At 39.6% G+C, this 17,500-nt stretch overlaps 1 protein-coding gene across 1 annotated transcript in view; it reads left to right on the top strand.

The window, feature by feature from the left end:
* The window catches only part of FRMD3 (FERM domain containing 3), a 144,441-nt gene that overhangs the window by 89,850 nt on the left and 37,091 nt on the right, over positions 1-17,500 (top strand). Inside the window, exons 5-6 of the mRNA XM_075526686.1 lie at positions 11,730-11,827; positions 13,035-13,158. Of these exons, the coding sequence (XP_075382801.1) occupies positions 11,730-11,827; positions 13,035-13,158 (222 nt within the window). The remainder of the gene's footprint in view (positions 1-11,729; positions 11,828-13,034; positions 13,159-17,500) is intronic.

The raw sequence follows: 17,500 nt of genomic DNA, 5'->3' as shown, positions 1-17,500 counted from the left end.
TATGACCCAGAATATAAACTTTGTATAGACCTTCCTCATTCAAGAGCAGTAATTAATTGATTTTTTTTTTTCTTTTAACTACTTGGATACCCTCCCAGGAGATGTTTTATCGAAATGCAAAGCACCAAGTATTAGCTCACTGAAGTGTATTGGGCTGTCAGTATGTTTTAGGCTTTGCTGGAATATTTCAAATTAATTTTTAAAGTCAAGCTGCTGTATGAAAAACATCTTATGGTCTTTTGTGAAAACTAATACTATTAAGACCTTAAAAAGGAGAATTTTCTATTTTCATATGTCCACCTTGTGCACATGGTGCCTTTTTGTATCTGATCAACTTTATAGTTTCCCAATGTAGCTATTTGGGAAGCTTTGCTTTGTCCCTGCCCAGGTCTCTTACACAATAACAAAGTATAGGAAATGCTCCTGAAAAGAGCAAGTGAAGCGTAGTCATGTAACTCGCCTCTGAGAATTTGCTTCATCATCTAAAGCAGAGGGTCAGATTCAAGGTGACGCTCTAAATTGGCTTGAGTTAAATTTTTTTTCTTGGATTACAATGATTGGTGAAATTCTAGAAGTAAAAGGTCCAGTAGTATTTGACAGAGGGCAGTCATGAAACCTTGATAGCTAGCTGGCTTTTTGGTAGATTTTTTTTTTTTTTAATTTTTTTTAGCTCTGCTCTGTTCACTGGACAAACATTTGTTGCAGTGTGTGCTTAAGATGATTTGAAAATAAATTAATAATATTGCCACCCTTTGACTTAAAAGCTATCTGTACTTCATAGCTGTATATACAGTCAGATGAGTCAGAGTAATAATGCTTTGCATTTCTGCTACTCTCCGTGCCTAAGTATGTCACAGAGCTGCTCTCTTGCTTGTTCAACTGCGTGGAAATCTGACGGATGTCTGTAGTCCCCGTTTAGATAATGAAATTAAGATACAGTAAGACTCATCCTGTCACATTGTCATGCTACTCTTTGGTTCAGAATATTAATTAACCCTGTCTAAATCCCCCATGTGGATTACTGTCGATGCAGTCTTTGTAAAAGCTTTATAGGAATAAATCTTTAATGAAGTACCTTAGAGACATTGAAGAGACGTACAGATTTTAAAAAGAGCTGGTTTTCCTGCTCTTCCATGGCAATATCTGATGTTAAAAAATTATCATCTATTCAGTACCTGAAGCTGTGTGTGTATGGGGTAAATTGGTTGATTTCTGTGAAAATAGTATAACATGGATAGAAATACTCTTCAGCATTTAGACATCACTTGCAGAAGGAAAATTGAGTATCTGTCACCTCAGATTACTGCTGCTTCATTTCTGTCCTACCTTTGGTAGGCTGGGCTGGCCTGCGATCCTTGAGTTAGTCTGTGGTTTTACAGGTGGAACTATTTTCAGGAAATTAAGATGGAGAATGACCTAGCTGAAGTCATCCCTCTGTCTATGACATTATAGAAAAAAACCCCATAAGAGCCTGAAAATGTGTGCACAGCATGTGTTCAGAGGCCAGGAGTACCTTGGGCAAAGGATCGAGCCATGTGCTTGCCTGTCACTGCATTTTGTTCCAGTGCTAAGGACGCCTGTGAATATTGTCAGTCACGTCGTACCATTCCAGTCGCTTACTTTCATCTTCCCTCATATTAATTGGCAATCGCTTCCAGAGCTGTGCTTTTGAAAGAAAATCAGTGCCTGCCTCTGGATGTTAAGACTTTGAGATATTATTGCTAAATAAGGAGTTCCGTGGGCTCAGGACAAAATTTCCGCCTCTCGGTGCAGAAGGAGGTTCTGTGTGGTCCTTGATCACTGTTTTCTCTAGAGTCAGCTGGTGTTAGGATTGCAATTCATGGGTTAACTTCAGTGGCCATGAGGGTTGCTGCCTTGAGCTCTCTTGTTTCTGTAATAACAGACTATGTGAAACCCGACTTGTCAACAAAGTCCAAACCTTAATGCACTTCCATGCTTACCCTTCTTAACTCATCTCCTTAACTTGTGTCAAAATGAATTTGGAAGATCTGTCCTTATTATTGCAAATACTGCTTCCTCAGCGGGGCAGTGAGGCCGTACGTGTTTGAAACGTGTTTGAGAAAGACTAAAGACACACTTTTTAATAGTTAAACTAATCAGGCAGTTTTTCCAATGCCTTTTAAAAAATTGTGATGAGGAAGTGGCAAAGATTTAACTTACTTTGCTCAAATGATTGGGTCTCTGAATTTATTTCAGGTGCACTGGAAGCTCAGCAGATTGCCACACAAACAGCGAATATGGATTTTTGAGTGGTTTGTGTAAACTTTTAAAACACAGAGAGGTGCTCAACCTTAGTAGAAGAGTGGTATACCTCTGTGCTGTGGCCATCTCTGAGGGTTTGAGTTCTGCTTTCATGTGTAGTATCTGGAGGACGTCAGGCTCTTCTGAATGGTACATCTGTGGCTTTCTAGATCTGATTGTCTAGCACTTACAGGTGACGTGAAGTCAGAACGAAGTACTTCAGTTTCAGAAAACAACATTTAACTGGCTTCACTGAGCATCCCTAGTGAGAGTAATAACTACTAGTTTTTAATTAGGCATTAGCAACATGACAATAGCAAGTATCCAAGCAGGTCCTCACATCTCCCTTGTTCCCTGCCACACGTACCTGTAAAACATAATTTTGGTTCCTTTTCTTGTTAAATCAGCATCTGCTCTGCAGCCTGTTTTCTGAGTGACACTACACAGGATTGGGGTAGAGGCCTTAAATACGTGCATTTTCAGTATTACTGCTAATTGCCTTTTCTCCTAATTTTCTTTTTTTTCTTTCGGTGCATTCCAGTTGTTTTTCCAGAGAGCATGATAGGCTTGACGGTGAGAGGAGGATTTCTTTAGCTATGTGCACCAAACCACATGCATAAAAACGAATATACAGAGTTCACTATGATGGTCAAGATTATTCTGCTGGCATGGCATGCAAAGATATAAAATTGCCATGAAGGAAGTTGTAACTACAGAGGTCCCTCACTCCAGACTACACATAGCACCCCACTACATTCTCTGGAAAGCACAGATATTTTTGCTCTGTGCCTCTCTTCACTATTCTTTGATCACAGTTCAGGACCCTGGGAGGGTCCACAGCTGGGAAAGCCTGAGGTGCTGTGTATGAACAGGATGGGAATAGTCAAGGGACTGTGTACAGATGGATCCAAAGACAGGTCACGCTTGGGCACAGATTTTTACTATGTTATTTTTTTTCAGTGTTCTTGTTTAGGTAATAAATAAATCAGTGGTTGTTCTTTCTTATGTAATAAAGCAGCCCAAGGCCTCATGCCTTCTTATCTCCAAATCCCTACATTATACTGTGTATGTATAATTAAAATGAGAGAATATAAAGTCGTTTGAGGTCCCAAAGGAATGATCTAAAATGCTACAGATAATACTGTATCAGCAGTAATCCATGATTATTGTAGAAAAAACAGACCTAGGAGAGGGCATGAGTGAGTAGTTGGCAGAAGTAACAAAGATGGATTATTTCAACTGGGTTTCATCATGCCCTTTTTTCCTAATCCATATTTCCTAATCCAAGAAGTTGTTCTTCAATCACTAGGCTGTCATAAAACACTGTAAAGAGTACTTTGATACAAGAAAAGCAGATAAAAAAATGTTTAACTGGGAGTCATATAAAATGACAAAGACTCAGGGTATGTAAACATGGCAAATTCAAGAGCCCTGACTGAGCTAGCTTGGGCGAGGAAGAACGATACAGCTGCATGCATGCAATGCTTGACTAGTCCTGTCTCAAACAGCTGTACTTGATATTGCCTTGTGCTGGAAGAGCCTCGTGCTTTTTCCTCCAGAAGCGGGAGGCCAGTTGAGGCTGATAGTGCTCCAGCTGGTTGTTAATGCTTGAATATCAAACCATTTATTTCGTAGTTCAAAAATCTTGTGATATGTTTATCCTTCTAAGAGTGAGCCAACGTGAGGTGGGCCTGTGCTGCTGAACCCTCTTCCGGACATGATTTAGGAATACCTCTGCCTCTCTGGGTACCCTGTCCTGCTTTTCTTGAGGTGTGCGATGGTAGCTATGTTTTGATGCCTCTGCAAGTCCACTTGTCTGTTTTGGCTTTCTCGAGGCCATATTGGCAGTTGGCGAGTAAGTTTATAGTTTTAATAGTATTGGACTCACAATCAGATTGAATAGCATAGGTCTTAAAAACGAATGAGAGACGTTAGTAAGAGCACTTGGTGCTGGCAGGCTTGCAGATAGCATTCAGGGTGGGGGAAAAAAATTATCCAGGAGAGTCCTGGATTTTTTGGTGGAGCCTGTGACTGTGGGAAGAGGAGACCTTACACATTCAGAGGTCCTCTTGTGGTTCTCTGAGGAGAACGCAGGAGGGCTAAGAAGATACAGTTCAGTTGTGGAAGCTTGCAGAGGAGAATCTGTTCCTGTGCTGTGGTGGGGCTTTTATGTACTCAGTATCCAAAACAAAGCTTGTCCCTTACCACTCCTTTGTCCTCTTTATTAATTGGTGAAATGAATTCTTGTGTATCAGTAAAGCGCTTTTTTTCCCTGTAGCCAGTGCTGTCAAGCACCTGGCTGGCATGGTAATTTTTCCCACTTTTCCCTTTTCCCAAGGAAAGACCATACACGATAATGCAGGCACTGGCCAGCTCCAAAGCCAGGAGGACAAGCCCATGTATTGCTAGATCAAGTGGCAGTCATCATCCTGACCACAGAAATGAGAGATCTGAGATTACTGGAGGTGTTATTCAAGTGACCTTCCCATCCCCACCCCAGGGCAGAAAATGGACTATTTCTTTCTGAGGGAGTAGTTTTGGTGTTTGTTTTTTTTTTTTTTTTAATACTGTGGATCCAGAGCTGCTCTGATGATTTTGGCAATGTAGGAGGAACATCGGTTCAGGATGGGGTTATGGGGTGCTGCTACTTTCGTTGTATTTGAATCCTTAGCATTAGTACTTCTTTCCAGAAAGCATAGAGCAAGGAGGGTGGTTCTTCCTGCAGGTGCCTGTTAACACAAAAGACAGTCATGCAGTTTCCCCAATAGGTTAACAAGATAGTTCCTACTACTTTTGGTGTTAAATATTTTAAGAGAAAAAGATTTTTCTTTTTTCCTGTGTTTGAATGAAGATTATGTTTTGAAGTCACGATGGCTATGCCCTTAGTTCCTAATTCCTCTGCTAGAATTTGGCTTATGACTGACTAGGTGGATTGAAAGGGCAGCTGCTGTACTAACATCACTGTGGCATGCTTGTTGCCATGTGTACCTGTTTTACAAATGCTGTGATGAGTTTAAGCCATGCTAGTGTGAACAAAACTTTCACATTGTTCCAGAAAAACAAGAAAACAAATAGATGATCTCCTCCTCACTCAAATTCACTAAAATATTTCTTGAATTATTATATTACGAATTTTAACAGTTACATTCCTGGCTATTCATTTTAGTATTATTTTCTGGATCTGTTGCTCACAAATTTGTCTAATCATTCTTTTTTTTGGACTTAGTAATACTGTTTTTCTTCACAGCCTCCTGAGGCAGTTAGTTCACTACCTGCTGTGTAAGGTACTTCCTTTCGTCTGCCTTAAGCAATTTCCTGGTTTCACTGACTTCCCCCTAGCTCTAGTATTGCAGGGTTCAGTGAATAGCAGTTCTGCGTTTGCCTTTCCCACTACCCTCAAGATTTCATAAGACTCAGTCTTATTCCCCCTCAGTCACCGTCTCTCCTTGTAAGGAGGGCTCTATCCTCTCACTCATTTTAGTTGTTCTTCTCTGTATGAAGTTCAGCTATGTCCTACTTAGGATGCAGAGGCTAGAGCTAGGTAAAACATTCAAGATGTGATTACAGAATCACAGAATCACAGAATCGTATAGGTTGGAAAAGACCTTTAAGATCATCGAGTCCAACCGTAAACCTAACACTGCCAAGACCACCACCATACCATGTCCCTAAGCACCTCATCCAGACGTCTTTTAAATACCTCCAGGGATGGCGACTCAACCACTTCCCTGGCCAGCCTGTTCCAATGCTGGACAACCCTTTCGGTGAAGTAAAATTTCCTAATATCCAGTCTAAACCTCCCCTGGCTCAACTTGAGGCCATTTCCTCTCGTCCTATCACTTGTTACCTGGGAGAAGAGACCAACCCCCACCTCGCTACAACCTCCTTTCAGGTAGCTGTAGAGAGCGATAAGGTCTCCCCTCAGCCTCCTTTTCTCCAGGCTAAACAACCCCAGTTCCCTCAGCCGCTCCTCATAAGACTTGTGCTCCAGACCCTTCACCAGCTTCGTTGCCCTTCTCTGGACACGCTCCAGCACCTCAATGTCCCTCTTGTAGTGAGGGGCCCAAAACTGAACACAGTATTCGAGGTGCGGCCTCACCAGTGCCGAGTACAGGGGCACGATCACTTCCCTAGTCCTGCTGGCCACACTATTTGTGATACAAGCCAGGATGCCATTGGCTTTCTTGGCCACCTGGGCACACTGCTGGCTCATATTACACCAATGCTTTAAATAGTGGCAAAATGCCCCTCTGTCTTGTTCACAATATCTTTCCTGATGATGCCCAATGTTTTCTTGGCTTTTTTGGTGGCTGCTGCACCCTGAGCTGATGATTTCAGAGACCTATCTGTGATGACTCCAAGATCTATCTGTCAACTCTGTGTTTTATTGGTAGCTAATAGAGTGGTGGCTTTTCTTTAATTTATAAGATATCAAAATACTTCTCAAATATTAGTAAGTAGACAATCAATATATTTTTAGAGAATATATTTTCTCTGTTAGCCTTGTTATCTAGGTGGCACTGTAAATCATAAAAAATATGTTCTCTTAGTTGTGGTGTTACATACTAGTATGTAGTAGTTAGTGTTTAGGTTAGATTCATAGACTTTGACAGGAAACTAGTGTTCCTGCAGTGTACTTGATGATATCTACTGTAGAAGACAGAATGCGAAGTTGGTGTCCAGAATAATATATGTAAAGAACTCATAAATTCTGCTGGGGGAGGAGGGCACACAATCCGGGAATATTGTAAACACACGCATTTGCCCTCTGCTACTCTGCACCTGAGTATGCACAGTAGCATGGGAAACAACAGTGCAGTCAAAGTTAGACACCATGCTGAGGTAACAATTTTTGAAACATTGCTGGATCTCTCGAGGTGACTGTGTCTGTCAGCTGGGAAGGCTGTGACAACACTGCCAGAAATGCTTGTTACTAGAATGAAATGAGTGAAGTGACTTGAACACAAGAAAAAAACACTATGTGGACAAACTACAAAGTTTGGCTGTGGGAAAGCTTTCTGGCCTCAGTGAACATCTTAAAATAGATAAATAAATTGACTGTTAAGCTGTTAGCAACATGGTCTCTGGGGGTCATGAAGCCTGTTTGAAAACAAGAATAGATATTGCTGACCCTTCATCTGCAGTTGCAGGAAGGGCTTGGCTAACCTGGAGTTGAGTTATCTGTATTGCAAACAGATAATAGATGGAAATGAGGTTATTCCAATGGTAGACATTTGTGAGAGTAAGCACTGAAGCATACATTTACTAGCTTGCTGGTAAGCCTGAGTACTTAGGGCTGTAAATCAGGCTACGAAGTTGTGCCAGGGCTTGGAAAAAACAGCTGTGGTGGAAGGACATGAGAAGCAGCAAAATCAGATCTGATTTTGCAAGTTATTTCTGTAAGTGTAGGCAATTTTAAGTACATGCATAAACCTTACTGAATTCAGGAGTCAAGTACTCATTCCTAAGTCTTTGCTGATCTGGGACATAAATTACTTTATCAGGATTATAGGAAGTGTCTGAGGTTGAGCCAACCTTTGGCAAAGCTTGCAACATTGGCTTTCAGTCCAAAGTGCACGTATCTCCTTCATTTGAAATAAGTCCTTAATGTCTCAGTCTTGTTCCAGATGCCCTTCTTGCTTTGGAAATGAACAGCATCCCATGCAGCTTGCTGCGTGGGTGGTCTCTGAAAAACACATTCAGACTCTCTGATTCTGCTCTGCATGGGTATTCCCCTGCCCTTCTTAAAAGTGCAAGTGCTTCCCTTGTGTTCCAGCCAACAATTTCTCCAGTCTCCACTGTGAACTGTGCTTTGTGCATCTTTTCCCCTCTTGACTGCTGCCTTCTGTCTTGGAGATGTTTGTTTTGGTTTGTTTTGGGTTTTTTTTTTCTTCTTTTTTTTTCCTCAGAAGTGGAATAATTCTTTGAAAGTGCAATTTCAAACCATTTGATTAAGGATTTCAATGGTCAAATGCATGCTGCAACTCAGTAGCGCAGAACTTTAGTGACAGAAAAAAATAAACTTCAGTATTTTTATTTACAAAATTATTAGTGTAATAGAAAGGTATGTGAACAATTTAAGAGACACCCCCTCAGCCCCCAAACAGCCAAAGAAACATTGCAACGACAAACCCCCTTTCATGTAAGGGGGAAAAACAGAGCTTCTTCCTCAGACTAGCAAGTGCTAGGGATTATACATTTTAAAGCAAAGATGAGTAACATCTGTGGCCCACGTTTGTGACAGAAGCTAGCCTACATGATGGCTTGTGTTCAGCTCTGTCATCCCAGGATGATCACTGGGAAGAAATCAGCTCTGAGGCACAAATGTTCTTTTCCCTAAAATTATATCTTATGTGCTGTTTTGGTTATATATCCTCTGCTGACTCTTACTTACTTTCTGTTAACATACCTCTCAGCAAAAATTGAATATGTATTTGTGTTTTCCCAATTAGGAAAGGAAAGGAAATATTCCCTGGTATGTTAGGGAGACAAGACAATGAAAAATGTGTTATACTGAAGTTACAGAAAAATTATAATGAAAATTTTCTTCATTTTTTTTTAATTCTGTGTTTGGTTTTTTGGGGGTTTTGGTTGGTTTTTTGGTTTTTTTTTTGGGTTTTTTTTGTTGTTTTTTTTTTTTTTAATTCTGAACAACTTGTAGAGCCAGTAATTTATCTGGAGGGAATGGATAATGATACATTTTTATTACTTCATGTAATTGACAAAAGTGCATATATTGACAATTTAGATTGAAATAGATGATTGTTTTTTATTGTAATGAAGCTAACTTTGGGGGGTATTTTTTGACAAATTTTGGTAGCTTCATATTGCAAACAGGCTTAAGCAAGAAACTAGTATAATATCTATATTTATTCCAGTTTGATTTCTTTCTGGGGAAAATAAAAACATATATTTCTTATTTAAGATTAGCTCAGATAACTGACACTATTATAGATGCAGAAATTTAATAACGACATTGAGGATCTTTGATCCTGGTCAGCAACAAACTATTTGCTTAGAAATGCCACAAGTATGCACACTCCCACCCAAACTGCCATGTTCATCTCTATAGAATTTTAGTGGAGTGCATAGAAATGAGTTTTTGCCCTCATTCTGAGAGGTTTCTGTCAATGCTGCTGTTGTCTTTGATCCTAAGTGCCAGTATAGCGTCTTGGTGACCCATCACAAACTGTTGTATTTAGGGCTGTCTTCCTGTATTAAAAAAAAATGGTTTTGGATTCTACTGAATTGATGTATGTGTGTTTTCAGGTTTATTCTCATAAAGTAACTGTATATTGGCGGGGAGGGGGACTCCCTGCTATCTCACTTCAGGAATCTAACCTGTGATTTATTGCATAGCATTTGAGAGAGAGAAAGGGAGAGGCTGCCTGACTTTTGAGTAGGTGCTTTGAGTCAATTCTTGAAGATTTGCCATTCTCCCTGGGGTCTGAAGATAATGGCTTGTAATAGATGGTCAAGGTGGGCAGCACTGGCACCTAATCCTGTTACATGGGAAAGAATTTCCTACAAAACTAATTTTTCTTCTTGTAAATGCCAAAATATTCACAGAAAAGTAACTGTTCATAGTGTTTGCTTCTATCCGTACAGCTGGAGAGTCGGACCTAGCACGATCCTGAGACTTCAGATTCTTAGTTCACATCTCAGCCTCATGTCTGCAAATGTAGGTCGGGAGCAGTGGGTTAATATGTTTTTCCAGAAGCCTATTTACTTTAGTATCTCATTATAGTAATTTTCAAATTCAGAAACCAACAATGTGCAGTGTCCCTGGAGATCTGTTGACCTTACAGCTCAGCTAACAAGCCATGCTGTGAAATCTTGGGATGCCCTTTCATAGGTGGCTTTTTTTGGCACTTCTTAAAAGGTGAACTCAGTTTGGCCTCAAGCTAATGGTCACTCTGGAGAACCACAACTCAATTTTTCACCCTGGTAAGACTTACCAAAAGTTTTAGGATGGGGACTGCTCATTTGCCCAAGTTTTGTGTGGTATCTGCATCAATATACTGGGCCTTTTCCAGTAGGCTGTCCTTGCAGATTAAGAATTTTTACTGCATCTCACTGAAGCCTTCAGTTCACCCTGATGCAGTTCTCCTCTGGGAACTACCTGTACTGTAGCAGTACCAAATTATGGAAGTGACTTAGTTAGCTGTTACTGGACACTGATTACAGGGAAAAAAAAGGAGTTTCTAAATAAAAAAAAAAAAGCCTTACAGTGCAAGGTTCCTGTAGAAACTTGTAATACTGTAATGCAGTGAAGGGATGTGTTCACAATGAGAACAAATTGCTTTTCTCAGTGATAAGTGTCTCATATTTATGTAGCATTTAGTAACAATCCAAGGAAAGGAGGAAAATTTCTCTTGCCCTTCAGGTAATACTTCCAGTCTTGCTCGCATCTGGAACTCACTGTAAACTTCAGATAAGCTACTTGGTGCAGGAGCTCATGGTACACACAGAACCAAGTAACTTGGGCAAAATAGGTCTGACATCAGCGTTATTCATAAAGCACATTTTTGTCGGCTACACTGTAGCTCAAGGTTGGAGAGGACTGGCAGCATCAAGGAATGTCCTGAAGGACTGCAGAAGCCGCCGAGTCTGATAGCACCCTCTAGATAGTTGACGTTATCTGGCTAAAGCAATGCTTAAGTGGTTTATTTTCCCAGAGGGATGAAGCTGTGGAATGGTGCAGCTGTAACCAGTTAGGAGGCTGGGAAAGGAGCTGCGAGTGTCACTGGGCTGTGAGTTGGTCCATCTCTGGGAGGCTGCTCTCTCCAGGTGAGAAAGCAAAAGAGAAAGCGATGGCCTCGCAGCTGCACCTCTCCTCTTACCATTAGAAATAATGCTGCTCTGTGGTAGGAGGCGGAGGTAGAAGGAGCCTTTTGTTTTCTTCTCTCCAGTTCTTCTGGAGGAAGAACAGCTCTGAGAGGAATGGGAGAGGTTCCCTGCGGGCCGGTCCCCTGTGCCCGCAGCCCCCCTGGGCCTCAGAGAGTCGCTTCTGCCTCAAAACTTCGTCTAGGATTCTTTGTGCATTAAAAAAAGAAAAGGAAAGAAATCTCCACTGTGGTCAATGTGCTATTTTGTCTACAGAGATAGAGATTTCATTGTGCAAACCTGTATTTAATGAGAGGGGGTGTGCTCAAACAAACTTACATTACTGTAATTTATTTCACGTTACTAATGAGCATTGTTAAGAGCGGTACATTTTAAATCAAATACTCTCCATGCTATCTCTTAGTGGGTTTCTGTTACTTCTGTTGTCATTATTTCATTGTTAGTGAGAAAAATCTTGTCTTGCATCTAGTTTTTCCTGTGGTTGCGCTTTGCCTCCTTTTCCTACCATTTAAGGTAGCAAGAGAGAGATCCAGAATAGTTGCACAACTGGTTTCACACTAAGTTAAACCTGCTAGGAAATGATGTGGCATCTTTTTATAATTTTTAAAATTATATTTCAGATACCTCTTATATCTACAAATAAAAAGGGACATTTTCCATGGCCGTTTGCTGTGTTCTTTTTCTGATGCTGCCTACCTGGGTGCCTGTATTGTACAAGGTAAGTACAAGCAGCAGGCTTTTTTAAATACTTAACTCATAGGTGTGTTCAGTAGAAAGAGAAACTCAAAACTGTTGTGGGAATATAGCTAGCAATAATGTATATATTTTTTTTTAGTTGTACTGTTGCCCTGCATTGACATGCACTGTAAAGTGTTTTAAGTAATTTAGCCATTTAGCCAACTAAAACCGAACTGGAACTTAAAAAAATTTCAAAACAATGGGTTGTCTTAGCATTTAAGTGAAAAATTATGGCATTGATGTTAGATTCCAGTTATAAACAAAGCTAAATTCTGTTTTGAATCCTGAATGTAAATGTAGCCTATTCCATTTGAACTAAGCAGGAAAAAATGTCATTCAGTGCCCTTTCTTACGGTAAAGAAGACCTGTGTGATGATGGAATCTCTGGCAAAAATAGTAGACGTAATTCAAGGAGAAAGGTCTTTTTTTTTTTTTTTTTAATTCTCTCTCCATCTCTCCCCATCATTTCCTTAGAGCCACATTCCAGTATATGTCTTGAATTGCAGACAGAGAAGTAGTTAGCTAGATGTCGGGTTAGGGACTTCATATGTGTGGAAGGCCTCTTCATTCTGCCTTAACATGAATTAAGTTGTTAATGCATTATAAGGCAGCCTATCCAAACCAAGATAGAGTCTAGACCTTATTAGAAGAGGCTTATGTAGAAAATTAAAACACTAAATGCCGTGTTTGGGTACCTAAGGGGCACATCTTTTAGAAGAGGAGTCAAATGCTGTGGGCCACCTTAAATAATGTTACAGCCTGTGTTTCTCTGCTAGAACAGAATTAAACCAGTCCATATCAGTGAGGATAAATTGGTGTAAAAAAGAGGAGAATCTGGAGGGCATTGTTTTAGTTCTGCCTGGTACCAGAATGACAGGTGTTCAAAAGAGGAGCCTCTGTTTACAGAGCATGTTTCTGCCACAGAAAATAGTTTAGGATTGCTAATTACTGCTGCAGCTAATAAACCATGAACTTCACCTGAAACTCATTGATTGAAGTGGCAGTTATAAGGATTTTGTTGTTTCAGTTAAGTATCAATTCTTCAAAGTAACATTTTTTGAGAGATGCTGGGTTCTTACTGATCATGGAAGTGTATTCAATTACATTGTATTTATTGAGTTTTTTCCTTATTAACTAATGTTGCAATTGAATTTTTCTGTTTTGTTTTGTGTTTCGGATCTGTTTAGCTGAGCTTGGTGATTATGATCCTGATGAACACCCAGAGAATTACATCAGTGACTTTAAGATTTTTCCCAAGCAGTCGCAAAAGCTCAAGAAGAAAATAGCTGAAATGCATAAAAATGAATTCAGGTAATTTAGAATGCTGTTTGGTAAAGAGACAGCTGAGGAATACTTTTATCTGTTTCCAAATAGTGTATGTTAACTAGGAGCATTTGTTCCTTGGATTGTAATAGATGCTCTACCAATGTACTGTCTAATATGCTGTATTTGAAAATGTGGTTTCAGATTAGTGGGTTTTCGTTTCCTGTTAACCTTCATTAATCATAGCTGATTCCTGCATGCGTGCTGGTAATTCAGACTGCATTTGCTTGAAATGTAGGTCTGGTTAGTGGGAGTGGCTGACATCGTGAGTGTTGCTCTGGTTGATTAGTGGAATAACGTCTTTCATTGAGGGATCACACTTATTGTCTTTTGCTGTGGAATTTCTGTATGTAGTGCAATTATAAAATTCTTGCTAGATATTGACCTGACTGCAACTGTAATTAAGTTATTTTATCTGTAGGTTGTTAACATAGTGGTGAATTGCACAGAAATGTATTTAAATAACTTCTTTGGAAGACTAAGGAGGTGAGATTCAGAACTCTGCATGCTCATTTTCTGTCCTAAACTTTTAATAGTGTGACAATGGGGAATGGAGAAAGATAGCTTAATCAATCTTTTGGTTTCAAAGTTGAATGTGTCCCTGAAGCAGGGTGTTTCAGGAGAGAAAAGTGTTTCAGGAGAGTGCGTTGTGCAACTCTACCCTCTTCAGGACTGTCAGCGAATGACATGCACAATCGTCATGATGGTCACTTGCATGATACCCTCCTCATTTCGCTTAGTTGAGGATATTCCTCGGAAAACTTGGAGAGGAATAGCATGTGAAGAAAATTAAATGAGAGCCGATGATTAATTACATAAAGTAGAAGGACAATTTTTATTCAAAGATTACAAGGCTCTTTGCACTTGCTTAAAACCCCTATGTTTTGTTTTCATATTGTGATATATGTAAATGCTTTGCTTAAGTATATGAACACTATTTACATAAAAATTAGATTGTGAGACACCAAATTCCTGGGGAAAAAAGAAAGAAAATGAAAAATTCCTTTTCAGAGGAGTTAAAACTTAAAACACTTTTTTTTCCCCAGAAGCCTATCAAATATGTTGTTGAACCAAAGTGCAACATTCATGACAGTAAGCTTGCCAGTATTAATGTCTTCTCTTTTTTCCTTCCTGAAACCTATATACTTTGTTTATATTTCTTTCAGTGAAACAATGTTTTAAATGGCACAGCTACATCTAATATTTTTAGAGCAGTCCAGGCTGCACTTTACACAGACCCATAGAAACAGCCTTTTAAAAAAGAAAACAGAATTTCTCTTACTTTCAGTATTGTTCCATACAGTGGCTGCAGATTTCCAAAGGATAAATTCAACCTTTAAAAACCAAGATCTTTTATTAATTAAGCCAAGGTGCAATTGAAAAGATTTTGATCAGTTCAGTCTTTCAAGTACAGGCTAGTCCTTTATTTAAAGTTAGGAAAAGGGAAGGAAGGGTGATTAGCCAAAGCTGGTGTTTTTTGTATTTCATAGCCCTGGGAGAGATGTATTTTTCTGTGTTGGTTTTTTCCCTTATGCTTAATTCTGCCCATCCGTTGTGAATTTAATCTGCTAGTTCCTCTATTATGAAGAACCATGCACATTTTTAGCTCATTTTTTAAACCCTCTTTCCTGTTAGTGTAATGTTCCTGATCCTGTGACAGTAAATGTTACAAGCCTTCACACAGGTCCCTCTGGGATTCACCTAGTCATGGATTCCTCCCATCAAGGGCTGCTCAGCATGTGAGGATGTCCCCGGAATTTCTTCAGCAGTCTTGGTGAGGGTCACTATTCATTATTGCCTTTTGGAAATCAGCCCAAAAGTTTGGTATCAACCCAACTTCTTTTGCCTGTGGATCTGCTGATTCCTGCAAAGAATTCCAGGAGGCGTTTGAGGCATAACTATAATTTATAGCAGAACTCTCCTAATATAGCCCACTTTATGTTCCTTAATTCCCTTTCTATTCTAGATTTTACCAATTTGTATGTTATTTGTCAGTGGCTTATACCTCTTTGCAGCCCTCAGGAACTCTTTTCTTTCTTATCTGTTTTCTTTTGCTTATGTCAACATCTGGTATGCCTTACCTATTTGTCTGGTTACAAAGACAGTTTCAGAGCTGTCTGGATAGCTACTATCTGGCAATTTTCCACTGTAGCTCTGTCTTCCCCAAATTGATCATCCTATTACATTTTTTTACATCAGACATCCACTAGTCACATAGAAGTTTTACCTTTTTCCGGATATTTAATTCCATGGATCTCTATTTTAGGAGTACAAATTAATAAAACATATCCATCACATAAATGAACTATATATAGAGATGTCCAGTGCTAGACAACCAGATTTCCATATCTAGCTGGAAAAAGACACTTAGAAAAAACTGAGCTTACAGGCTTCTGTTTGGTATTGATCAGCACATCTGTTTCACTGCATTCAGCAAGCTGAATTTTCTGATAAGAATTAATATCTTGCTGCTCAATGAGTATTTTTAGAAATGCTGCAAAAGGTTCCCCTGGCCTTTTTGTAACAAGATACTTGAGTGACGTGTTGGCGGAGGGCTAACACGTGAGGAGAGCAGAAGAGACTGAGAGCCATTTTAATGCAGCTGTCGTTCTGCCACCTTCAGAAGAGTTACTTCTGAGCTTCAGCACTGCCAGTTCTTTGTTTTCTTCGCACGTGTAAATAAACTAAGATCATGGCATCTCTCTCCTGCAACAGGCTCCCGTATAACCAAAACCCTGTGACTTGGAAGGGGCCAGTTCTTCACTGGATCCTGTCTCAGCATCCTCAAGGCCTGTTCACTGGGCACATCTTTTCTTCTGTCCTACAGCATGTTGGAAGAATTTGCCTTTTGAAAGGCACATGAAGACACTGAGGGGAATGCCTGGGAAGCAGCGATAGGGTACTGTGACAGCTGCCAGTGACTTAGTGACTCATCTTGTGTCATTTAAAAGCCTTGTTCTTATTAGTTAAAACAGATGTACGACATAGTGCCCCTATTTCTTATCCTTTGTGGCTGTGAGAACATCACTGGATTTTAGGAAAATGTGACCTTTTATGTGACTTTCCACTGCACCTAACTGCAAAAATATAAATGTGACAGACAGAAATGCATGTCAGCTTTACTGGGATGTGATTAATTGTCTTGTGAATTTTAATGAATTATTCTTCCCTCATTGAGAAAGGGAGAGGTACAGGAATAATTTCATTGAACCTTACCAGTGGTGGGGCAAACACCTGCCTTGATTTCATCACAATACTCATTTTCCTGTCGTTCCAGGTAAGTCCTCTTTTGAATCATGGTGTACTGCTGGGAGGTGAAGAGATAATGCTCTCAGGACTTAAAATCTTAGAATATGTGAGGATGCACTAGGAACTGATGAGACTTGGAGACTTGTTCTTAAAAGAATTAAAAATTGATTAGAATGTTATTGTTTTGGGTATGGTTACAACAAAGCATAGCTACTGAAGTATTAGCTACTTGCATTTCTGTTTCTCTGCCACTCTTAACAGATTGGAAAAGATCTGAGCCATAAAAATCTAGATATTCTGTGAATGTATTCTGGTATACTTTCTTCTTCAAGTGAAGTGAATGCTAAGGTCCCTCCCCAGGTTGTTCATTTGCATGTCTCTTATCCCTTTTAGTTAGATGTGTACAGTGTTTGTAAGGTTGCATTGTAAATCACATCATTGAAAAGACCCAGGTTAAAAATAACTTACTTTCTTTTACTTGACTTCCACACAAAAGTACATGGAACCACATGCTCAGTTCTCACCTGTTTTGGCAGTATTAAAGGTATTTAATACACTGCACTGTGCTTAGTGTGTAAATCCTTAGTTCATTTTTATTTCTGGTAACCAAAAGCCCGCAGTTTAAGAAAAATATAGTGAAGAATTCTGTATAGACTTGGGGAAAACCAAAACAAAACTAACCCATGAAATGAGGTTAAGCAGAGTCATGAAATCTTCTAGGTAGAGGAGAGGAAAGCTGAGTGAAAGTTTAATTCTTCAAGCACAACAGCAGGGATTACTAGGATTACTGAGTTTCTATGTGAAAGATCACTCAGGTGATCTTAATAATATCTTTGGGATTTGAGGTTTTGTTTTGTTATTTTTTTTTTTTTAATGTATCAGGAGTTTGCTCCTTTCAGATGTTCCCAAAGCAGTTGTACTTTTTCCATGACAGAATTAGTACTGTTTGTTTGCTTGGGCAACCTGCATCAGTAGCTGGCCCAGTTTTGCTTCTAGCTATTGCTATTGGATTTGGTGGGCTCCTCTTACAAAAGAATGGACTTTGTACGAACGTACACACCTGCGTCAGTACTAGTTCCAA

The sequence above is a fragment of the Mycteria americana genome, chromosome Z, assembly GCF_035582795.1.
Source record: "Mycteria americana isolate JAX WOST 10 ecotype Jacksonville Zoo and Gardens chromosome Z, USCA_MyAme_1.0, whole genome shotgun sequence".
NCBI classification, from domain to species: domain Eukaryota; kingdom Metazoa; phylum Chordata; class Aves; order Ciconiiformes; family Ciconiidae; genus Mycteria; species Mycteria americana.
This window is presented reverse-complemented; position numbering and strand designations above follow the sequence as displayed.